Source organism: Dipodomys merriami, unplaced genomic scaffold (genome assembly GCF_024711535.1).
Source record: "Dipodomys merriami isolate MVZ:Mamm:240054 unplaced genomic scaffold, mDipMer1.0.p SCAF_160, whole genome shotgun sequence".
NCBI lineage: Eukaryota > Metazoa > Chordata > Mammalia > Rodentia > Heteromyidae > Dipodomys > Dipodomys merriami.
Genome location: NW_027202938.1, coordinates 315,091 through 340,352, shown reverse-complemented (window position 1 = coordinate 340,352; position 25,262 = coordinate 315,091). Strand labels below are relative to the sequence as shown.

Here is a 25,262-nt window from a genome sequence, read left to right as displayed (position 1 = left end):
GAAAAGCAGGACAGAAGACAAGCTCAGCTAGAGTTCTGTGGTACTCTTGAGCATGCCTAGGAGACTGAGTCTGGGCCTTGTTAGGCAACACCAAGTAACAGAAGGAGCCTTTAAAAAAATTAGCCAGGAAGCTTTCAGTCTCAGGGGACAAACTTATTGCTACTATCTTCTGACCTTTGCAAGATAGCAGAAGTTGTATTTATTCTTTACTGACTAGAAATAGCCTGCATGTGTGTGTGTGTGTGTGTGTGTGTGTGTGTGTGTGTGTGTGTGTGTGTGTGTGTGTGTGTGTGTGTGTGTTGGTTGTTTTTGATAATTACTGGTCAGCATAATCAGGTAAATGAGATTAATAAAAATGAACTAGTACTCAAAAATGCTTGACATTGCTAATGTTTGCATATTCACCAGGTGCCTATTCACTTTCCATCCGTGACTGGGATGATATGAAAGGAGACCATGTCAAACATTATAAAATTCGTAAACTTGACAATGGTGGATACTATATCACCACCCGGGCCCAGTTTGAAACACTTCAGCAGCTTGTACAGCATTACTCAGGTAACCTTGATTCTAATTCCTTATTGAACGGTTGGATGCTGGAGGACATGGGTAGGCCCAGAGCTGGAGAGGGAAAGAGGAGGGAGAAAGGTATTGCAAATAAACATAAAATCCCTGATGAAATAGTTTTCTTTGCCAGCCCTTAATAGTGATGCTGGCTGAGAGACATCATTATTTTTGTTTCACCACCGTTATTATTAGTTCCATATGTTTGTAGGAAGGTTCTATAACGTTCCAGCTTCCCAAGTAGAAAACTGTTTGACTTTCATCTTCTCCTAAATATCTTGCAAGTTCTTTTCTCACTCCCCTGATTATGTAATTCAGATTGGCAAAGGAAGGGAGCAGACACAGGGGGGTGGGGGGGGGAAGAGCTGGGGGGAGAAGGGCAGAGAGGGGGGGGAGGACAGGGAGGATTTGTGACTGGGCAAACCCTTACATGGGGTTGCTGCAGAAACACACTGGGCTTCTCCCAGCACTTTCCACCCAGCACTACTGACACAAGGCTGCACTAGGATTTTATGCACCTAACGAGCTGAATCTGCAATCTATTTATCATGTTCTACTTCCTAATGAGACTTAAAGCACATGTGACCCACAGCTCTTACATCTATTACATCTATTGTGTTACATCTGCTTTTTTAAAAAGTACATTCGTTATTGTTCTGACACCCAGCTGTCACCATTATCTTGTTGCTCCTGGAAACCTAATTATTAGGTATATAGGTGTTGTAGCTTGTGCATTCTATTCGGTAATGTGGCTTTGTGTGCTAAAATGCTTTCTCTCCTTGGTCAGCAATTATATCCCATTATACAATGCATGTGCCTATGTTGATATACATATAAGTACCAATGTATAGATTTAGGTCTATGCCTCATTAAGCCCTAATGAAGGCTTTTGTATGACCCATAAATATATTTTATATTGTTCTTCACAACAGTGAAATGACTCCATAATAACACACTCATTGGAAAACATTTGTGTCTGATTTTTTAGCATAAAAAACCAATCTTTTGAAAATGACAATAGGAGCAATTAAAAAAATTAATAACACACTGGAATAATAGTTGATTTGGGGATTTGGCTAACTTGGTTGAGGTGGAATCTAGTGAATTATTTGAGAGAAATGGGGCAGAATATCTCCCTGAGCTTACCTGATATACTCAAAATGTCTGCATGTTGTAAGAATTTTTTCAAAAGCTGAAATATGTTTTATTACAGCCAAACATCAGCAGGATCCCCAGGGTTTTGGGATCATTTGAAAATATTGTGCTGGAAAGGGCACCTTAATAACATCGTAAAGCTAGAAGGAGAGAAAGGATATGAAGAACAATAGACATTTTTTTTAATCTCAGAAAAAATCCATCTTGAGTTAGATTTGTTTTTATATTAGCTTTTGCTTTTCCCCCTTTCTCTCTCACACATAAAATGCCTTTGAAATATTGACACATAAATAATTTCCTGCCTAAACATCTCAGATTCTGATTCTATCAAACAAAAAAGAATAAAAAGTAAGTTATGGCTCCCTGAAAAGAAACAGTAGCATCACGCTTGCTTTCCTGGATCTGAGGGCCTTCAAGGGACATGAGGGTGTTCATCCACCTTGCAAGCCATCTGTGCATCTTTTGTCCCTTCTCTGAGGGACACTCCTTGTTACCTCTTCTTATCTGACTGATTTTTGACTTGACATTTAGTCCATTTTTCCCTACCTTTTCTAGATTCTAATAGGTATATTCTTTTTTTAAAAAAACAATACAGGGAGTGAGAAAAGCTTCCCCTTAACCCTCAAATGATAACTATTTTCTCTGATTTTTCACATCAAGTTTATGCAAATGTTAGTTTCTTTTTTTCTTTTTATTCAGACTTCTAACAAGAAGGTTTTTTTAATGGAAAAGAGCAAAGATGCAATACAAGCATATACGACTAGATAACAGAATCAGAATAACAAAGCAATTACTAGAAAAATATGGCATGTGTCCTCCCCACATCACCACCAGATGTAATCTTCAGTCTTAGTAGGGCATGACAGTTCAGTGTTCTGTGAAAGCACCTTGTACGACAGTTACAATTTCATACATCCTTATACCAAAGCAATCTCCTATCCTCTAAATAGCAGAGGAGAAAAGGGATAGTCGTGCTGACGTTCTTTGGTACATACCTGCTTTTTTTAAGTTCAGTGAGGGTGCTTCCAGGATTCCAAAGAACATATTATTAGCACATTGGACTAAAAATGATTTTCTTAGTATTTAAACAAAATCAGTCTATTTATACTATGATGGAGTCCATGGACTATATCATACCTAGGGATACGGAGTATTCTAAATTTAAAATGTCTCCTATCTCACTTCCAAAGAGTGTTTTGTTGCACTATGTCAAATCTTCAAGGTGTGTGTAGGTGTCTGATGCAGCACTGTCTGAGTATTGCTACACCACAACAAGCGTGGGGCTGCACCTGTGTGTGTTGTTTTTGTTACATGTGTTCTGCTCTTCTCTCCCTCTCTCTCGCTGCTGCCCTTGCTCCATCAGAGAGAGCCGCAGGTCTCTGCTGCCGCCTAGTTGTTCCCTGCCACAAAGGGATGCCAAGACTTACTGATCTGTCTGTCAAAACCAAAGATGTCTGGGAAATCCCTCGAGAATCCCTGCAGTTGATCAAGAGACTGGGAAATGGGCAGTTTGGGGAAGTATGGATGGGTATGCTGAGACTCAGTTATTCTATTATTAAGGTCTTCGTTTGGGAATCCCAAACATCAAAGATGGAAGGTGAAAATAAACGTTTTGAGTATAGAAAGTGTGAATTCTGCCAATGGGAAATAATCAGTTTTATTTTGACTTCAAAATTCTGCAGTATTAGATATTAAGTGAGGAAGATTGACAGAGGGCTCGGATTATACTGTGACATGAACCTCAGTTTGTAAATCAATACATGGAACAAGTAATGTTCCAGCCTTCATAAAATGTCTTGCCATTCATAAAATGTCTTGCCAGCTGCAAATATTTGTTGAATGTCGCCCCAAAGGGCAAGTCACCTTCCATCTTTTCTAGTGCATGCATGATTATGGATTGTAAGGACTGTGTTTTCTTTATTAATTCCCTTTCCCATAGAGAAAGCTGATGGTTTGTGTTTTAACTTAACTGTGATTTCATCAAGTTGTGCTCCACAAACTTCTGGATTGTCTAAAGATGCTTGGGAAGTTGCACGTCACTCGTTGTGTCTGGAGAAGAAGCTGGGGCAGGGTTGTTTTGCTGAAGTGTGGCTTGGTAAGGCAGAGGGCACATTTTCTGTTTGGGCTGCATCTCAAAGCCAATTCAAAGGACAATTCTGAATGCATACACAGCCATTGGACAAGACTCTTAACCTGGATAAGTAGATGGGCACAGGCCATCGAGGTTTCAGAAATGGTAACTGTTCTATTTCATGTGGTTATTTAAGCACCTGCAGAATTGGAAACCCAAACACTACCAATGTGGTATGTTTTCTTCATAAGAAACAGGAAAGTAAAATACTCTGTATGGACAGCCATAGAGAAAGACTATGAGTGTTTTGCTTACCAGGCCTGGGACTAATCCTTAACAACCAATTAACAATAAACAAGGGATTTTTTTTAAAAAGTATTTATTTAACATCTTTAAGCTTCAGTCTTCTCATCTGTAAAACTGGAAGGAACCTGCTCCATAGCATTGTTTGAGGATTAGCTGGGACTAGTCTCTAGCAGAAGTATATATCCAGGAGACATGTTCACTTCTCTTTATTTGGTTGTTTGATAAGGCCAAATGTACTGGCCTTTGAAATTACTTTTATATCCCCTTTGGGTCTGTTGCAGCTTTGTACAAAGATAACCCATGAACTTAGGTCCCACCTAAAAACCTCTGCCAGTAAGACAATAATAAAGCTTATCAACTCTCCCTTTCTCCTTTCTTAGAGTGCATTTAAGACAATATAGAAAGGTAACTGTGGCTGTGTGTGGGTATAGGGCTTCAGATGTGAAGAGCATTAAAAGAGTGTATACAGTTGAAATGCAAGCAGAGTGTGGCAAATAGTAAACACTACACAGATTTATGTAGGTAGATGGATGCAGAGATAATAGAAATCCACTCAAATATATCTATACATTATTATTACTATTATAGATCAAGTATTTCATATATATTCATATGACCTCATTCCCTTTTATCCACTCAATCAATAATTGAATTGTAGGTAGTAAGGATTTCAATCAAATCACACAATAGAATCAGACCTAGTAAGACCAACTTTTTTTTCTCTTTTTTGTCGGTCATTGGGCTCTGTCCCTGCGTACTTCAGCTCAAGGTGAGCACTCTATCACTTGAGCCACAACGCCACTTCCGGTTTTCTAGTGGTTTATTGGAGATAAGAGTCTCACGGCCTTTCCTGCCCGGGCTGGCTTTGAACTGTGATCCTCAGATCTCAGCCTTCTGAGTAGCTGGGACTACAGACATGAGCCACCAGTGCCCGGCTTCTAAGACCAACTTTAAATTATGGCACAGTCCACTGAAATGTTATTTCCCATGAAACATAAAAACATCAGCCTTAGCTCATGCCATCAGCATCAAGACGGATGCCTTCACAGTTACCAGACTGTTAGTAGAGGGGATGATCTCACTATTTAAATTTTGGGGGTACAAACGCTTAAATCACAAAGTGCTAGCTAGCTCCAACCAGCAGATTCCAGGATGACAGATGAAGAAATACCCATACAGTGATCGTTCATATCTCAGAATTTTTAATATTAAATAAATAATAATCCAATACCACCAGGAGGCAAGGAATGAGTTAATCGATAGATATGGTTAAGCCTAAGATGTCTTCTCCAACTCCCACTTTTATTGGTTCAGACTGGCCCAGGGCTAATGTAAGGGAGTTACAGGAAAAAATAGATAAAAGGGCACATTTGAAGAGGTAGATGATTAAAAAAAAAAATCAAGAAGCACTTAAACAGTTTCAGTATAGGATCCAGGAATTTCCTCACTAAGTTAAGTATATTCAGGGACTTCTGTTGTCTTTTGACAGGAATTAATGCAAAAGATTAAGCACTCATAATTTTGTGACTGCAGGCATGCAACCAGGGTTTTCTAGTGGTGTCATTTACAATTCAAGCACACCTTTACATCTCCTACAGCCAGTCACAGTCCCCACAGGGCTCAAGGATTTCCACAACAAAGAACACTTGCAAATTGTCAAATTTCCCATTTACATTTACAATATTTTATGAGATATAAATGAACTCATCTTTAAAGCACTGGTTCTTTCGAATTTATGCTGTTTATAGGTCACATGTAATTATATAAAATATATTTTAACAGGATAACAAAAACTGCTCCAATTTTAAAGAATTCTTAGGTACTAAAATGATTTTTTTTTACCCTGCCTTCCCTTTCAAATAGAAAATCATGTAATCTAAATTGACAGATTTTTCTTTTTCCCTTTATAAAACTATCCTTCAAAGTCATAGGATTAACAATAGAATGCACATTAAACCCAGAGGGTTTTTTTTGTTGTTGTTTTGGTTTGGTTTTGTCAGTCATGGGGTTTGAACTTGGGACCTGGGTGCTGACTCTGAGTTCTTTTGCTCAAGGCTAGCACTCTACCATTTGAACCACAGCTCCACTTCTGGTTTTCTGGTGGTTATTTGGAAATAAGAGTCTCATAGCCTTTCCTGCACAGACTGGCTTTGAAGTGTGATCTTGAGATCTGAGCCTCCAGAGTAGCTAGGATTATAGATGTGAGCCATCAGCACCTGGCTTTACTTTGCTTTTAAATTTGGGAATCAAAAGAGACTGAGAGATAATGCAGTTCCATTCCTATATATTTACAGATGAGGTAACTGATCATGATCATAAATTGGGCCTTGCCTTTGGATCATCTAGACATATTAACATGTGAAGCTGAAATATTCCTGACCTGTCCTAGCTGCTATTTCATTTCCTCGGTCCACCTAATAGAAGCTATTGTTCTTGTGGCTGGTCCTCAGGAAGCCTGAGGAACTTGCCTTAACTGAGGGAGACACAAACTCCTTGCTGGTGCTTATCTGCATACTTAGTTCACCTCTTCAAGGACACAGTCAAGTAACTTAATCATTTCGCAGACATTTAAAAGCCTCAAGTCAATTTCCCAGGCATCATCAATATGTTGGCATATTTTTTAAGTAGCATACTCCATAAAATAGAGCTTAGTCTGATTTCTCCCTGGCTCATTCTATGACTTAAGGATGGTTATGCAATCACCAGCCCTTTTCTAGGTCCTGTGGACAAGGATCTAAAGCTTTGGGCATCAATTTGAAACCATATGATAAACCAGAAAAAGAAGGTCATATGTATTGAATAGGACAAAAATCAAAGGAATAATTGGACATAGCCATAAGTAAACTCACTTTTAATATTGAAATACTTGACAGAGTCCTTGCAATTGACTCTCTCTGTTCATAAAACCATATTCTATTTTTTAAAACCTAAAACCTAACTTTGTGCAAATAGCTGCTGATGAAAATTTTCTTCCCATGGAAAGAATATCTTTGGTTTGACTTTAATGTTGTGGGCTGTTTATAGGTACCTGGAACGGAAACACAAAAGTAGCCATAAAGACTCTTAAGCCAGGCACGATGTCCCCTGAATCGTTCCTTGAGGAAGCACAGATCATGAAGAAGTTGAAGCATGACAAGCTGGTGCAGCTCTATGCGGTGGTGTCTGAGGAGCCCATCTACATTGTCACTGAGTATATGAATAAAGGTTGGGCAACACTACTCCCTTCACCTCACAGTGACTGACAGGGTGTTTCAGAGAAACATATGGAATTGCCTGCTTGCTTTTTTTCCCTTGATTTTTGCATGAGTCAGAGAGTCCCATCAGGGAGTGTCACGTGGACCCACTAATGAAAATCCTTGTAAAACAGACAAATGTTGCATTTACCCCCCCCCCAAATCCTTGTGAAATATAATATCCTTTTCCTGTTGCACATGTCAGGAATGTTCCTCTTCATAATTTAAATACTCAGTATCAGAGGTGACACAGAGGGTTGTGATACCCTGCTGTGATTTGAATACTGTAACTTCTGTTCAAATTTATTTTTGTATGGCTGAACAATTAACAGCAGATACTGGTCTCTGAGCTAAATTTAGTCCTCCTCATTGCAACACCTCCCCCAACATACACAGACTCTCTTAAATATCGGATGAAGAAATAACATGTATTTTATCTCCCCCCCCATCAGTGTGTGCATGTAATGAATGTGCATGTGTGCATCTTTAAATCAAACCAATATTGTTGGGGATTGGGCCAGAGATTATTTTGTTTTGGGAAAACAGATGAACCAAACAAGAAACAGCCTTATAAGGCAATGGATTGCACATCAGAGGACACCAATGTAATTTTTCTCTTCCACATATTTTCTTTTAAGATATAATTGGAATTTTTTTCTTGGCAGATTGTTTGCCCTTTGTATCCAAGGTTATATTGTAAATAAGTTTGTGATTAAAGCATTTTTTAAAAAAATCTGTGATGGCCATCATGAGCCTGCAACTTCTGCAAATGATTATTTCTGCCTTGGTGCTAGTTCCAAGTCTCCTCACTCAGCTTTATGAAGTGGCTCTCAAGGACTATCTATTCTGCTTCAGATGTCTGACTCAAATCTTGGCTGGCTGTGATCTAATTAAGGGAGGTGCTTGCCTACCCATATTCCTCTGATATATCATTTTTTTCTTTGATTAAAAATCTGTAGATAATCTAGCTGAATGCGTCACAATCTTTGCCTGGTGCTAAAATCACCTGGAGGTCTTCTGAAGGCACAGGTTTAGGGACCTGACCTTTAGTGTTTGGGACTCAGTAGATCTGAGATGGGGACCTATGAATTTGCATTTCTTGTTAAGTTCCCTAGTGATGCTATTACAGCTGCTTTTTGAGGACCTCATCTTTGGACTTTTTTACTGGGCTGTACATTTAACCCTTTACACAGGGATGATTAAGGAACGAGATTAAAAGGTGATAGTTTCTCATGTCTTCATCTTTGTGACTTAGAGCAGATTGAATTCCATTCCTCTTGTTTTAGCAAAATTTTGCTATTATCCTTAAAAATGAAATTAAGGCTGTTTATTTTCAAAAGGTAAAATTTGCTTCTCAAGGCATAGAATGTTTCATGTTTTCTATGTTAGCTTTCTTTTTTTCTTAAACCTGGTTTTGGGATGGGGGTTGGAGGTGTAGCTCAGTAGTAGATCATCTGCCTGCCCTCAGTTCAACTAACAAAACAAATGAAACAAACCAACCAACAAAAAACAAATCCTGGTTTTTTTCCTTTGATATAATCATTCTAGTAAGTTTCCTAACACAGGGGCTGCCATGGGTTATGCATACCTGTGATTCTCAACTACTTAACAAGTAAAGGTGAGAGGATCATAGGCCTCAGCTGGCTCAGACCCAAAAAGAAACACAAGATGTATGTTAAAAACACTAAAAGAAAAAGGACTAGGAATGTTGTTCAAATGGTAGAGCAAACAAGAGGTCCTGAGTTCAAGCCCCAGAAGTGTTAAAAGATAACCAAACCCAGCCATCTGCTGGAAATTTTTGTCTTTCAAAGTAAATTGAAATTGTTTCATGCTTCATTCATAGGAAGTTTACTTGATTTCTTAAAAGATGGAGAAGGAAGAGCCCTGAAATTACCAAATCTTGTTGACATGGCAGCACAGGTAGGTCCCAGAGTCCTTTGATTTTTGCCCTGGATGTGGTGCCATGTAAATCCATCAAGTCATTGTGTAACATGCCTGTCCTCTTTCCTGGATTTGCACAGGTTGCTGCAGGAATGGCTTACATTGAGCGCATGAATTACATCCACAGAGATCTGCGGTCAGCAAACATTTTGGTAGGGAATGGACTAATTTGCAAGATTGCTGACTTTGGACTGGCCCGGCTGATTGAAGACAATGAGTACACAGCAAGGCAAGGTGAGCACTTGAGCAATGATGGCTCATGATGGCATCTTTGCTAATAGCTGCTGCACCTTTTTCTCCTTACCTTGCCACTGAAAAATAGTAGAAACATCCCTCAGCTGGGTATTCTGCTCTTTGATCTGGCAGGAGTTTAACAGCTCTGCTGTAGTGGGTCCAGTCGATGGATGAGATTATTTTCAGCATGTAGGGGTGCCCTCCTGACAGCATTTAGGCCTAGGATACTGAACTTTGGGAGAAGGAAGACTCTAGAATATGAAGAAATCTATCAAGTAATAACTCATTTTTCACTTAATCATGGTCCCAGCAGAAAACAGGGTGCACACTCAAAGTGAAAAGGGGCGTAGAGGAGTCTTTTACAAAGGAATCGGCAAGGCATTTGAAAAAGAGAAGAACAGGGCAGAGTATGGTGACTGAGACCTCTTAGCAGCAGTGGAGCTGAGACTTGAAAAGCAAAGAGCAGGGAGTAGGCAGCAGAAGGCAGTGAGGAGGGTTTCCTGATAGAAAGGCTACAGTAATACATGAGGGGGAAAGTTAATACACACCTCACTCTGCAGCTGGCCATCAGGTCTTCTGCTTTGCTATCCCAGCCAGAAGCCCAAAGTGTCCACTGCAGAGCCCTCAAGAGTCCAGAGCAGAGAGAAGAAGGATAGAGAGAAGATCTAAGGGACTGTTACCTAACAGTGTCGTCCCTCAAAAACTCCTGCTTTTTTTCCTCATCTATCTCCACCCCAGCCCCTACAAAGGTTCATTGAAATAATAAGTATAATATATTTACACACCAAACCCGCAGCCAGTCCATTAGGGACACTTTTGAGGAGTTCCTACAACAAGGAATAGTTCTTGGGGGTAGTCTTCTTTCCTGTATATTCATACAGTACCATGAGGTCAATGTGTGGGTGAAGTAGACTGTAGTCAAGTGTAGACTCTTGTGTAGATACTAATGCTTGCAACTGAGGAAAGGGGAAAGTTTCACTGGTGTTGGTAACCCAAGCATGGTCATTCCAAATCAGATTGAGCAGTAACTGACTGGAATATATTATAGGGTAGTGTTTCTACTAATTTCATAGTGGCCGTATCTACAGTTATTTTCCGTCTTCTCCTCCTCCTCCTTCTTTTAATTCTCCATTTCCTGCTATTCTTTCTTCCTTTTATCTAACTTGAGTGATGAAGGAAAATGTTAAAACTAAAACACTAGCCAGTACAGATACTTTCTGGAAGCTAAATTGTGTGTTGGTCAGACATCTAGCTATTTGAATATCCCCAACATGTGGCAGTTGTTGTCCTGGAGCCAAATGCCTGTACAGTGAGCACGCTTGCATGCACACACTCACATATACACACACACAGAAGCAGATGGCATGCCGTATCTCTAATCAAAGGCACACTTTGATTGGCACTGGCAGTGGAGAAAGGAATGTGGGTGTGATTTTGAGGCCAAGTCTGAGACCTGGCCCTGAATGCACCCCTCAGTTCTGGAAGGAAAGTGAGTGAAGGTTGTAAGACCTGAATATTTGATTTAGGAAAGGGTTCCAGTAGAGCCAGGTTTTCTTTTTGTTTTCTTTTGTTTTGTTTTACCAGACTTCAGACTCTGGAATTTGCAGTTAACACCCTTGAACTATCTAGTAAATGAGTGGCAGGCCAGAAGCCCCCATAGTGGGGGCTGTGGCAGGGACTGTTGACAGGTATGGTTCTTAGTTACACGTCATTTATTGGGGTTGAGGTGCTTTAGGCAGGCGTCCTGAGTGAGTCGCATCCCTCACTAGCCTGCTCTAATGTCAGCTGCCACAGACCTCAGCCCTGGCTCTGCAGCCCTGCTTGGCAGATCTCTGTCCTAACAGCCTTTCTGCCAGCTTCTATGGTCACGCCCCCAGCGGCTGTCTGAATTCCTTTCAAAGGACCTGCCTCAGACCCTTTGTTCTGCATTTCCTTTATTTGATAACCAAATAGAAGATTCCATTCTTCTCTCAGAACATTTTTTTCTTCTTTTTTCCTTTCCCAAACATCTTCAAATGCATGCCAGATACAGGAAAGAGATAAGTAAAGTGATTTAAATGCACTGAACAAATAGGAGGGCATGAGATTGTAGAACAAAACCTGCAGAGCCCTAGGATTTCCAAAGAAATGAAATGATGCTTTGCAACAGAGCACAAGGAAAGTGCCATTTGGCAAGGGTCGGAGGTGGGAGGTGGGAGGTAATACCCCCAGCCTGTGAGGGGGAAGGGGCAGATTCAGTACGAAGGAAGCAATAGGAATAGACTGCAAGTGATAGTGCCTTGTACACAGCTACTAAATAGCAAGCCCAGAATTTGAATCTAAGTACAGCCTGGCTTACTGCTTTTACCCTCTCTTAAGCTATACTCAGTCTCTTTCAAGAGTGATTGAAAGAACAGAAAGTAAATATAGAGAGGATTAGCCAGAAGTCTCCTTTTCCCTTTGTTTTATAGGAAAGTTTTAGAGGGCACCTTCTAATGTCTATGTACTTGAGGATTTCAGACTTTGATCTTCCTGCTCTGGGACAACCCAGCTGTTTGTGAAATTCCTCCCAAGTATCTTCCCTGCCTTGGCTTCTTCACAAAGCAGGAAGGGCCTGGCATGTATCCTCTGGTGCACTCTGCAGATGGCATTCAGGCTACATGCTGAAGTTTCTACAGGGGATTAATCAGCTCCTTCAGACAGCTGGTCCATGTGCCTAATAATATTTGCAAGTTGGGTTTTATGTTACCCATGGGCCACAGCTATGCCACATCTTGATTATGACAGTACAGGCAGTGTTCAGAAACACATGCCAAACACAGATATTTTAAGACCATGAATGACAATTGTTGGCAAAACAGTTGTGCATTTCTCATCTCAGGATGCTCTGAAATGTCTGTCACCACCTGAGCAGTGAGGTATGATTGTACAGGGCACAGGCACAATTAGGATTGGAGCTGTCCAATTGGTCTGTTCCTTCATATGTTCATTTCCTCCTACCATCTCCATCTCACTTCCACTCTCCCACCTCCACCTATCCCTGAGCTGTAAGCAGAAGCCCCATGTCAGAGGGGAAGTCAAGACCAGACCCAGCACTGGTAGCTCATGCCACCAGCTATTCAGGAGGCTGATATCTAAAGATCAGGGTTTAAAGGTAGCCCAGGCAGGAAAGTCCATAAGACTCTTATCTCCAATTTGCCAGCACAAAAAAAAAAAGAAAAGAAAAGAAAAAAAAGGAAGTGGAGATGTGGCTGATATGTTAGAGTGCCAGCCTTGAGTGGAAAAAGCCAAGTGAGAATATGAGGCTCTGAGTTCAATCCCCAGTACCAGCTTTTTAAGAAAAGGAAGAAGCCTAAAACCATTCAGGGGTATGGTAGCAAAGGGAGGGACAAATGAAGTTAGGCAGAACAGCTCTACTGACCTGGAGCTATTTAATTTTTCCTATTTCAGATTGCTTTTCCGTAAGAAGGGAAGGCATCTTACTTGCTTGTGCATGTTTTTCTTTTTTACAATTAAGTGAAACTTGGGGTCCAGCTCATAAAGAGGTAAATCAATGTTATTACTGTTATGCATGAGTTGCCGATGCAATGGAAAAGCTCAAATGCTATTCAGGAACAGGAAAGAGGAGTCAAAGACTTCCCAAGCAGGTAACTATAGGTCATCATTCATTGGAATGGAAATACCAACAGCATGTTGGAATGAGAGCTGACGTTCAGAGGAGGAGAATGAAGTTGGTTTGGGGTTTGTTGAGTTGAAGGTGGCTGTGGTGGTGTTCCAAGCCCAGAGAGGCCAAGTGAGGTGCTATTGCTATAGCTGTCTTTTCCACCCGCCGGCCCTCCGTTTGTATCAACTGCATCCCCGCTCAAGATTGGCTCATAGCCCCTTCTCTACCAGGATTCCCAGAATCCTTCCAGAGATAATGACAGCCCCACATGGACCCTTGACACGCAAGTGTCTTCCACACGTGTTGTCTTCATGCACCACACCTGTCCTGTGACTACCAGCCAACATGTTGCTTACTGAGACTCACAGCTCCTCCAGCCATCAGTTCCTTCACAGAATACATGAGAAAAGATGGAATAATTCTCCACAGACTTGTAGTTGTTTTTTGTTTTTATTCCTTTCATGGGCTTTCAAGTAGCCAAATGCTGACTAATGTTGCTTTAAATATATCAAATTCAGATAGAGCAGATTTACATGGTGAAACACTTGGTTCCGTGGAAATGTTCTTGTTTTTTTATTAAGCCATAACATACAGTAAAATGAACAGATCTGAAATGGTCAACTCGGTGCATTTTTTTGTATGTGTATATACCTGAAATTACCCCCACAGACGCCAGAACACCCCCTCATTCCTAACCTTGTCAGTCATAGCCCCAGAGGGAGCCACTGTCTCCCTTTCTTGTTGTACATTGATAGCATGAATAGTAGAATATTGTATAATATAGTATATGTGGAATAGTAGAGTTTTAGTAGCATGAATAGTAGATTATTGCCTTTGTCTGGCTTCTTTCTCATCAGTGTGTCTGTAGATTCATCTATTATTGAGTATAGCAATACTTCTTGCCTTCTCATGACTGACTAATATTCTACCACAAATGGATAGCTAGCCTGTCCTGTTGTTAGGGACAATTACAGATAATTTCCATCATCCATTGAGGCTATTATGAATAAAGCTGCTGTGGTGGTTAACATACACTCTCCTGTCTATGGAATTGCTACAATTGGAAATGCTGGTCACCAGGAAGGCCTAGGTTAGCCATGGTCACTGCCTCTACAGATTTGGTGAAGGGAGAATTGTTACCGTGTCATTTATTGGTGTTGCCCCTTGCAAGCATGGTATCCTCTGACATATGACTGAACGTTTGTGAGCTTCATTTTTTATCATCTCTAAAATGGAAGTAATAAAAAAAAGATTACCTCAGATAATTAGTGTGAGAGTTAAATGAGCCATCTGTAAAAAATTTTTGAAGGGGTTATACAAAAAATTGTGTGTGTGTGTGTGTGTGTGTGTGTGTGTGTGTGTGTGTGTGTGTGTGTGTGTGTATGCCAGAACCAGGCTTGAACTCAGGTCTTCACCTGCTCACTCAGCCTGTTTGCTACCACTTGAGCCATACCTCCAGTCCAGATATTTGGGCTGGTTAATTGAAGGTAGAATTCCATAGACTTTTCTGCTCAGGGTGGCTTCTAACCGAAATCCTAAGCTGTCACCCTCCTGAGTAGCTAGGATTATAAAGCATGAGCCACTGTCGCCCAGCTTAAAAATCAGTTTGTACAACCTTAATTTTTGTGATTGACATGTTTCTTGCAAAAGATCTTTATTGCCTTGAAAAATTAAGAGAAAATTTATTTTAATCAATAGAGAAATAAGAATCTTTCAAAAGAAAAAATATGTGTCATTATTTTTTGGACTGAGCTAGCCCAATCATTTGGACAGCAATTGCTCTGATATTGCCTGCAAATGACTCTCCACCTTAAACAACTTCAAGTCAACTATAGCCACTGTGGACTTGGGAAGACTTTATTTTTATCCTATTAACTTTTGTTGGGAACTTTCCCTATCTCAGTGCTGCTCGTGTTGCGTTTAACCTGACCAGCTCTGAGTTAGCAGGCTAGCATTCTCAGCCATTTCTCATGTCAGCATATGTGCACTCACATTCACAGGCACTTCGGTACCAATTCTCCTGGGTATCCATGGAGTCAGTCTCACTGCTGTTTTATAAGGATGATTTGCCCTGAGCACCAGCAAAGAGCCTTCATGGGCATAGAGCACATAATAGGTGTTTATGAATATTTGTGTCACAGCAGTGGAGACATGGTCTCCCGCTCTCTGAGCAGTGTGCACAGTGCTCCGGTCAAGTGTTGCAAGAGCTGCTCTAAGAGCCTCCAACACTAATAGTTCTTTCATTGGGGTTCCATGCACATTTCAGGCTTATCTTTGGGAAGTTCTGGAACTAGATTGATAGTCTCATGTCCAGATGCCCATTTTATTGTATTCTGAGAGCATTCCCCAGCCTCTGAGCCTCAGATTTCTCTTCTAGAAAATAAGGTTAGTATCAGTCACCTTTAAGGTACCTAAGGACTAGCTGCTGGTATTGTTTACTTCTTCCTCTCCTCCCAGCTGCACTTTGCTTACTATCTTTTTGGATAGCCAGACCTCTTTTACATTGTTTTCCTTCCAAGATGACAAGGCCTGGATTGGTTGAGTATTACCTATGAAATGAAATTATTTTACTTTGAATGGTATCATTGTCACTATTTTGCTGTGAGACATTGGATGTTACTTAACCTCTCTGAGCCTTCATCTCCTCTGGAAACAGGTGTAACAATAGTTCTCTGAATCATAGAGTCATTGTATGGCTTCCCTGGGGATCGGCACAAAACAAATACCGAATTAGCTGTGGGTGGTAGCAACTAGTTATAGTGGGTATTGGTAGTAATCGTAATGTTTTGGGTGTGGTAATGAGACTGGAGCTTGCACTTGTTAGGCAGGCACTCAGCCGCTTGAGCCTCATCTCCAGCCCTATTGATCTAATTAGCATTAATAGCCATGTTGCACCATCATCCCCCCCACACACACACAGACACATATATGCACATATTCCTATGTACATATATGTGCTGTGTTGGGCTTTCATGGCCCACTCATCTGATCAGAGCTCCTCCTGTACAGAGGATCTGTCTACATAACTCTCTCTTCTTATTTGAATATTGTGAAGAACAGGAACATAGAATTGTTCTACCCTTTTGGTTGGTTGCTTGTTTTTTTGGAGGTTCTAAATGGCAGGTCCCTTTCCAAGGAAGCAAATGTGGCAACTACGAAATATTTGATTCTTTGGAATATATGAAGAAATAGGGGTATTTGGAACTTCGTAGAAAATGGCTGGTTTGTATATTAAATAGAAGAAGAAAAATGTGTCTGTTCAAATGCTCCCAGTATTGTGGATTTAAACTGAATGGATTATTGTCTGGAGGAAAATTCACATATAAATTAGACTTGGAAGAATTCATAATTGTTACAGTTTTCATGTTAATTATTTCATGTTAAAAATTGTTGCTGCATAAATTAACACATTTCTTCTTGGAGAACATATTTTAGAAAGATTTGTTACTTTAATAACTCTTTGTGTATTAGAAATCCCAGATGCCTATACTAATTAAATATAATCAGATTTTGGATTCAAAAGCACAGTAGCCATTTAACACCAACAGGCCAGCAACTCGGTTGACAAACAGGAAGAAGTGGAACCTTGTTTCTCCAGATTCTGAATTTTCACAATGCAGAACCGTGCATTTGATTCCTGTCCTTCCTTTGTATTACAACTGGGGTTTATTAAACTCAGGGCACCACTTTCTAGCTCAAGGGCTCCTGCAGAATTATTAATCAGCTGCCTCTGAGGCCCCTGTAATCAAGTGGCAGATCAAGGCTGATCTCGCCAGGAGATGCCCTCTCTCTGCCCCCATCAGCGCATGAATTTCTTGTTCTCTGTCAACAACAGCATTGCCATTCCCTCACAGTGTGTCGTGACCTGAACAGCAAATGTCGGGAAGAAAGGGGGGAGGAAAAGCCCTATTAATTATTGAATTTAATTTTTTCCATGCTAGAAAAGCAATCCATCCTTTGATGCACAACAAACCCTTTCCAATGCAGGCATTGTTTCAAGTACAGAGCAGGAAATGTGCTTGTTCCCAGCTAGAGCCATGAAAAGCCACCAAGAAATGACCACACTAACACACCCCAAACCCATGAGAGGAGTTTGTCATCCCAGGACTGCCTGGGAAGAGGCAAGGACTCTCCAGCAGCTGGCCCTGCCCTCCCACAGCAGGGTGTTCATTCCTGCTGAGAGTGAGCTGAGCTGTGAGTGCGCCTGGACCACCCTGTTGTAATGGAGCCTTCCAGAGCCTGAGTTGTCACCTCTGTCACCAGACAGAAGTCGCCTTATTTGTATTCAGCCGCCTCAAGCTTCAGGCTTCTATACGTTTCAGGGAAGGGCTGCTTTGTTTATCTGCCAAGCTACCATGGTGCTGCAGGCCTAGATTAATAGTCAGGGGAGCAAGTCAGACTAGCAGGAAAATGGAGATGAACTGTACAGAGTATCCATTTCCCTTCTAGAAAGGATGTGTTGAAAGGCAGATTAAAATGAAAGGGGACTTTAAACCACCTTTCCCTAGCCTGGTCTCTCTTTTTAAGATTAGAAATATTTGCAGAAAGGAAGGAGAGCAATTTCTTCCACTTCCACCGTTGGGTGCTCTCAAGTCTGCCTGGTGTCAGGACAGGTCACTCAGCACCAGCTGCTCTAAGCACCTTTCTTCTTCATCTGCACAGCCTGCCCCAGCAATCCTGTTTTGTGTTCCACGTGGGCATTTCTCCTTTGTGTGCTGATTTGGGCAGGGCCACTTGGCGGATGTCTGTGAATGGTCAGGAGTAAGTCCTTTGGACTGTACATCCCACGTTTCTTGATAATTGTCAAGAAGGAAGCAGATGGTCACCCTCTGTGATTTTAAAGTGTGTAAATAGGAACTGCAGACTGCCATCAAACATCAGAAATGTCACTTGGCTTCCTTGTCTTGCTTTGCTGGCAGAAAGAATCCAGCATTTGCATCATCTGGATAATCAGGCACAGGCAGTGCACATGGAAACTGCTCGTGGTGTGAAGCTTCTTCCAACCAAAGGAGGGTGCTTGTTTAGCACAGTGTTGGTTGCCCCCATTGAGGTCCCATAGGCATAAACACTGTGCCAGATTGTAGGCAGAGGACAGTATTTCTAAAATGGTACTTCTGTGTATCCTTTCCTGAACCTTTTAAAGCCCCCAGCATGATGGAAATGTTTCCAGAACTTTCCCAAAACCAACTGCTGTTATGCTGTCTTGCTCAGTGTGGCCTGACTGACTCAGACTCATTGCCCTTTCTGGTGGTTAGATCAGTTCTATTTTGTACTACATCTAAGATGTCCATTTATTGCTCAGGTGAGTTCTTACACCACTATGACCAGCCACTGACCAGCAGCCTTCTTGTCTTTCCTCTTGTTCTCCATTAAATATCACAGACATAGTTCCATCCTGTTGTCACTATGAATCACAAGTTTTGTTCTAATAGTCCTTTTTTGTTCTTGGAAACCTAAAAGACGTAAGTGGAATTGTTGAGAGATTGAAGTTCTAAAATATTAAGCAGAGTTCATCCTTTCCTCAAGTCTACCCAAGACAACCTCTAAGACAGTCCTGTAGTACAATCTACTCTTGAGGGCAGGTCACCTTGGCCATGGTCAGATTTTCTTAGTGTTTTAGAAAGGGTACTCATAATTTTCATTAATTTCACTCTTTTATATGGCCAATTATCCTTGATTATTGTCACTGGTTACCATTATGAGGAGAGTGACTGGAGTCACAAGCCATCCAGTATAACCTGGCTTCATCTTCTGGCTTCTCTGGAACCTCATGGTCTGCATAGTGTCATCTTCAAGTAAGAATTAAATGCCCCCACAGTTTACCTTCCTGCCTATCCAGTGTGGCTGCAAGACCCCAGGATTAGTGCCCAGAGTTTAGCCTTACCCCAGCCCTCCCCACTGGCTGAGTTTGTTTTCTCCTCTTTTCTAGTTTGGGGCTAGGTTCTAATATGGGTCTTCCATAGAAGCCCTTCTTCTTGCCTTCACTGTTGGAATCTCCCTGGGAATTTCCTCACCCCTCCCAGCCTGAGTATTCCTTCCATGAGCACATTCCAACCAGACTTTAGGGCTGTGCCATACTTCATAGTATGTTCAGGCCCAACTTCTGGCCCTTAGCTTTTATCTTCCTTGGCTTAACTCATACTTCCTCCTTCTAGTCCCCAAGTGGAACAACATTTCTCTTTGCTCCCTGTCTCTTTCCTCCTCAAACGCCCTCCCATGGCATTGTCAGATTTTAGATGGAATATTAACCCAATCCATTGTATCACTGACTTCTCACTTATTTTTATTTTAAAAACATGGCACTAAGCCCTTATGAACTAAAGTGGAAATTTCAGCAGGATGTGTCACCAAGGATAACTGAACCACTCTTGTATTACTTCAGAAGCAATTGGGAAATTTGAAAGGCATTCCCTTGGCCTAGTGTAAAAACTTTGAACTTTGCTTTGACAGATTCCACTGAGTTTGAAATCATTGTGTTTGAATAACCACAAAGTTTCAGGTCAGGTCAGCTTTGACTTTTCATCTAAGCAGGATATCCTGTCCTAGTCCCGCCTTGTCGGTTTACCTCCCTCCCACCCCGCCCCCCCCCAATCAGTTTCCTGTCACTGACATAGTTCATGATTTCTTTTATTCCCCAGAGTAAACAGTACTGCACATTTTTTTTAATATTGGGCATAATAATTTACAGAGGTTGTGGCTTTAGAATTAAAGAAGGCTCTGGGTGGCTCTTCAGTTCAGAAAAACAGATCTATTGTTGAAGCTAATGCCTTTTCTCCTTAAAAAAAAAAATGCAATTAGTACGCAACTTGTCTTCTCTGTAGGGAGGAATTGATTGTGTTTTGTACTGTTTTACTTCCTCCACTTTGGCCCAGTCTTTTAGCCAAAGGGGATTTTTCTCTTGAGACAGGCTAAGGAATTGACCTGATCACCAGAAAACAAGAAAACAGTCCAACTCTCCACTAAGAGCTGGGCGCCACCAGGCCCCTTCGAGCCCCTGCCCTGCCCTGCCTGCCTCAGGGAAAGACCTGGGTGACCCTGCCTCATTTCTTTGTGGCCACCTCCACTGGTACCCTTGCTCCCTGGTCACTTCCTCTTGTCTCTCCAATGCTGCTTTGTTCCTCAAACCAGTGCCATGGTTTAGCTCTGTTGATTTGCTGTGAGCTCTACCCACCACCCTGGTCCCTACAGCTACCTGTAAACTCCCAGTACAGGAGGTACCCTGTGATAGTTTTTTTTTTTTCAGAAATGCTTCATACTACACTGGGCATTAATTGACACCCAGTAAATTATCTGATTGAGTGATGTGTGCTGTTTTTTCTCCCCCACCCCCCATGTGTGCGTTGGCGTTGCTGGTGGCATTTGTTAGCACAACTCAATGCCTTTGTATGTATGACTGTCCAAGTACAATCATAGTTGTGCATCCTTAGGTTACTTGTACATAGTTTCCTTAGCTATTTCTAGGTACCAGTAACTGTGAGGAGACCTTCCATCTATTGTCACTTTTTCTACAACCTTCTGAGGATATTTTTATCCCTGAGTTAGAACCAGAGAGACAGATAGTAGGGAGGCCTTGCTGATTAAGCATGTGAGCCCAGGTCTGCTTGACTCTGAAGCTCTTTTCCCAAATGACCATATTGCCCTGCCCTCTGCAAGTTACCACTCAGTTCCAACTCAACCCAACTCTGGGCCTCTTTGCATTGTCACTGAAGAGCAGTCATTCCTTGTTTCCTAGCTAACTCACGTACACTTACTGCAGAGGGGGACTTGAGAACAAAAGGGTCTGTAATCTTTAAAATTTGAAATGTCACCACCATTATCTTGGTGCATAAAGACACTTCAAATACAGCAAGTACTGAATCAAGATGTGCTTCTAAGATGTAATTAAGCGGTAGATTCCCTGGCCACTAGGGGTAAAGGAACACCATGACCTGGAGTAGATCATCCTAACAATGAATTTGGCTAGTCATCGTATTTTACTTAAAAACTGAGAGCATTTGTTCAGGCAGGCCTAAAAGTATGATTTTATTCCCAATAATTCCCAAGTTAAGAATAAGTTATTAAATTATTACACTCCTCTCATTACTCTTTTCTTTGTTTAGAGGAAAATCTGTGTAGAGGAAGATGATTTATTTTGCCAGCAGGGTATTGGATAAATTGCTGCCTGAGTTGGTTCTTCATTCAGCTAAAACATTTGTTGCGTGGTTGCTGTTTAACCAGCTTTAGGCAAGATACTCTAAAGCAAAGTAGGCATGGTGTACAGTTTCCGGCCTCAAAGGATTTACACTCTATTTGCAGATTTATAAAAACAGCACATATAAGAACTAGCAGATAGCTATGGTGGAGGCCCAGGCATGAAAGAATAGTGTACAGTGTTTAAATGCTCTGGCTCTATATTCAGTATCTTTCCACACAAATCCCCTTTCTACTATGTACATGGGTACTTGAAACTTCATTTTATCTTTCTCTGTTCCATGTTCTCATAGGTAGAACAAAACTAGTACTGTCATCTGCCTCATATTACTTGTATGATCCCTGACAATTAGGCAGCACCTAGTATCTGTTTAGTTATTGCAGGAGTTGGTTCACCCAGCATTAAACTGCTGCTTCTAGCATTCACTGTTGGTGAATGAGCCACATCTCTGCAGAGTGGAGTTATCATGGAGGACTGCAGGAGGGAAGTGGAAATTGAGCTGAGTGGCTGGAAGAAAAGGTAAAATTCCAAACATGCAAATTCTTTTGCAAATATAATCATACCAGGTACAAGATACAGGTTACAGGAAAGCAAACTAAATTAGATTAACTATATATACTGGATGGAGCCTATATATCTGTTCCAAGGTGGAACCGATATGTGGGTCCTTGGAAACAAGGTGAGACTTTGATTCAATGTAATAACGACCCTACTATATCGTTGAGGAGGTAGGCATGAAGCTGTAATTTATAAAGTGGCTAATGAAAAAGGCAGTGAGTTGAAGGCAAGGGGCCATCGCAGGAGGCCTTGACAGAGGTAATGAGCCAACTCCACTTTTGGCAGTGAGCTTAAACAGGAAAGGACAACTTGGAGTGATGTGTCAATGTGGGAAACAAGATACCTTAGTGACAGATTAGATATGAGGCTTTTAAGAAAGAGACAAGTTACAGCTTTTTGTATATTTTTCTCCCTTGCAGAATGGAGATCTGAACAGGGATAGTGAATAAAAAAAAACCAAACTGAAACCCATGTGAATCATAGAAAGTCAGAGAGAACTAACTTTATAATTTATCCATAAACCTTAAATATAGTAAGGTGATTCGTGGAAAGGCATACGTAGATTTGAAATAAAAATAAGACACCTTAGAGACTTTGTCCCATAGATATTTGGAAATAAGGAACCAAGATGAGAGATGGAATCTGAATGGTGTGTCCACCGCTTCACAAAGCATGAGGAGCAGGAGTAGTCATAAGAGGAGGGTATATTTCCTGAGAGAGTAAGTGGAGAAAGATGTCTGGAATGCTCAGGCCTCTAAGACACTTGTAATTAGAGTGGGAGACGGAAGAAGAGAATACAGTGGAGACAGAAGAAATGCTTGAAAAGAAAGGAAAAACACTAGGAAAGAATAAACTCTACAGAAATAATTCATTTCTCTTGGAAGCATTTGAATTTCACGGAGGCTTGGCGTTTGCTACCTTCAACTCCTTTTTTCCTGAGACTATGGATATCATTCAGGTTTGAGGGATAATCTGATATAGCACAAATGTGATACTAGCCAATAGTTAAACAAACATGATGCCATGACTTTGGAAGCATGGTCTACTCAACTGCTAATTGCTTGTGGACACCTGTAGGCGTGGAAATGTCATGATGGCTTTTCAGTTTTGAAACTCACAATGCTTTCGTATTTGTCTCATCATCAGTCATTCTCAAAGTAAGGATATAGGCTGCCTTCCATGCTTTAAAGGCATAGAGGAGAATGAGGTAGCAGTCAGCATGCCTCCACTCACCAGCTCCAGTGGCTTCCCATCACCATTAGGACAGAAACCAAAACCCCTTAGAGTACCTTGCAGAGCCTCACAAAAGCTGTCTTTGTATCCATTGTGTAATACTTGATTGTATCTTCTGTATCAATAGTAGCCATTCATCTATGTTATATTCTTTCCAAACTCAGCTATTAGCTCCATATGAACCTTGCATAGGGCCAAACTCCAGAAGTATGTAAATAGAAAGAAAGAGAGAGCAAACCAGCTCAGCAGTAGGAAGGTTGTTTATTGTTGGGTTTTGTCCACAAATACAGCTGAATAAACCACAACTTCCCCATCTTTCATTTGGAACGTAGATGGTTATTAGCTCAATTTCTACTAAGAAAGATCAGAGCTCTAGAAGGTTGAAATGACTGATATCCAGGTATTAGCTTTGGCTCCAGCCTGTTAAGGAAAGGATCTGCCCCTTTCTCTTGCTATGAATATCCCAAGGGCTCTTGCCACATTATTTTCTGCTACTATAACCACTCCTCCTCCCCACTGCAGCTCATGAACTGCCCCACACTCCCCTTAAAACAGTGTCTGTGGCTCCCTCTACGTCTCTCAGAGGGCCACTCACCCATTACATTTGACACAAAACTGCCTAGTCTTCCAGGTGTTTTTAGGTTTCATTAGTATGTAGGAGGTGCTTTTCCATTGTAATAGGCAGTTCTTAGATTGCCAACAACTGCATCCATATGATGACAGATAGTGACACTGGTGCTGCCACCAAGGACAAAAAGATTCATCAGAGACCAAGAGACTAGTATAAGCTCTGTGAGAAATCAAGGCTATTTTACCTGAAAGGGAAGATGAGATGGCTAATCCGCTGAGTACTTAGTCATCTACTCAGTACTACTACAGAATCTTCTGTGCACCAGAGACCGAGCTCAGTACTGGAAATAGACCAGTCACAAAGACATTCCATCCCTGGAGGATACCAAGACACATTTTAGATGACTCGTACTTCAATAGATAGTAACATAGAGAAAGCTAAGAAACCTATCCCAGTCTTACTGGAACTGCTGTTCCTTGTACAAATATCACTTTAGACCAAGAGAGAAGAAAGAATAGGAGTTTGCCACAGGGTGGCAGTGGAGTAGGGACTAGTGACAAGAAAATTGCCTGTCCTGTGGCTCTAAGCATCTGGGAGCTGTCAGTTAGAGAAGGCCAGTGCAGAGGTCAGATGATGAAGGGAGGGGGTCAAGGACACCAGAAGAGAAAAGGTGTGGGAGAATGATAAGAGACTGTAGAAATAAGTAGAGCAAGACTAAGCTACATAGATCTGATCAGAGACCAGGCAGGTAGTGACTCCAGCAAGTGAAGACTGGAGTGGGGGTAATGAAGATTTAAGGCCTGTAATACAAACAAAGAGATGATGATAAAGGGCAGAGAAACTAGATTTATTGTGTTACCTGTGCAGCTGCAGGAAAAGCAAAGTACCCTTCTGCCCATCTTCAGAAATCTTTAGGATATAGACATAAGCTTTAGTTTTGAGTAGACAAAGACTGGGGGCCAAGAGAAGAAGGATATGCATAATTATTAAATAAGCTTGGTCAAAGTGTGGCCTGGTTGATGATTATGGGGGGGGGGGTTCCTAGAGAAATCATTGTCACTGTCATCGCTTGGAGGGAACAGTGATGGTTAGGATGAACAAGACATGGTTGCCTGGTAGATGGTTTGTCCTGAAGAGAAATTCAGCTATTCCTTTCCTTTGGGTAGTTGCCTCCATCCTTTTTATAAAGATGTTACTGACCAATCCCATTCTTCCTGGAAACCAGGGTGATTGCAAAGTAAATGCAGACAGATATAAAATGGAAGAGAGGATGCCACCTTTTCTCCTGCTTTTAGTTAATTTGTAGGTTCAGGTAAGGTGTCAGTGCTTTTCAGCAAAAGCAGTTTAAATACTGTTATGTAAATACATTGTAAAAGCCTTGCACATCTTAGGAAGCTAATAAAGATTAAATTTATATAAATCCTGCTAATAAGTTAAAGCACATATCTAAAAATGATTTCTTGTCAGAGATCCATGATATTCAGTAATTTTCTCAATGTTTACCTATTATTCTCTTTATTTTAGACTATAAAATTAGAACATAATAAAGCAGACCAGTGCAA

The 25,262-nt window shown here is 41.1% G+C and overlaps 1 protein-coding gene across 4 annotated transcripts in view; it reads left to right on the top strand.

The window, feature by feature from the left end:
• Positions 1-25,262, top strand: part of Fyn (FYN proto-oncogene, Src family tyrosine kinase) — a 172,354-nt gene that overhangs the window by 131,807 nt on the left and 15,285 nt on the right. For 2 of the 4 annotated variants that reach the window (XM_070024761.1, XM_070024760.1), the window contains exons 6-10: positions 409-558; positions 3,083-3,247; positions 7,121-7,300; positions 9,173-9,249; positions 9,351-9,504. In XM_070024761.1, coding sequence (XP_069880862.1) covers positions 409-558; positions 3,083-3,247; positions 7,121-7,300; positions 9,173-9,249; positions 9,351-9,504 — 726 coding nt within the window. Of the gene's footprint in view, positions 1-408; positions 559-3,082; positions 3,248-3,658; positions 3,815-7,120; positions 7,301-9,172; positions 9,250-9,350; positions 9,505-25,262 lie in introns of all 4 variants that reach the window. The other 2 variants (XM_070024762.1, XM_070024763.1) reach the window with 2 other exon arrangements.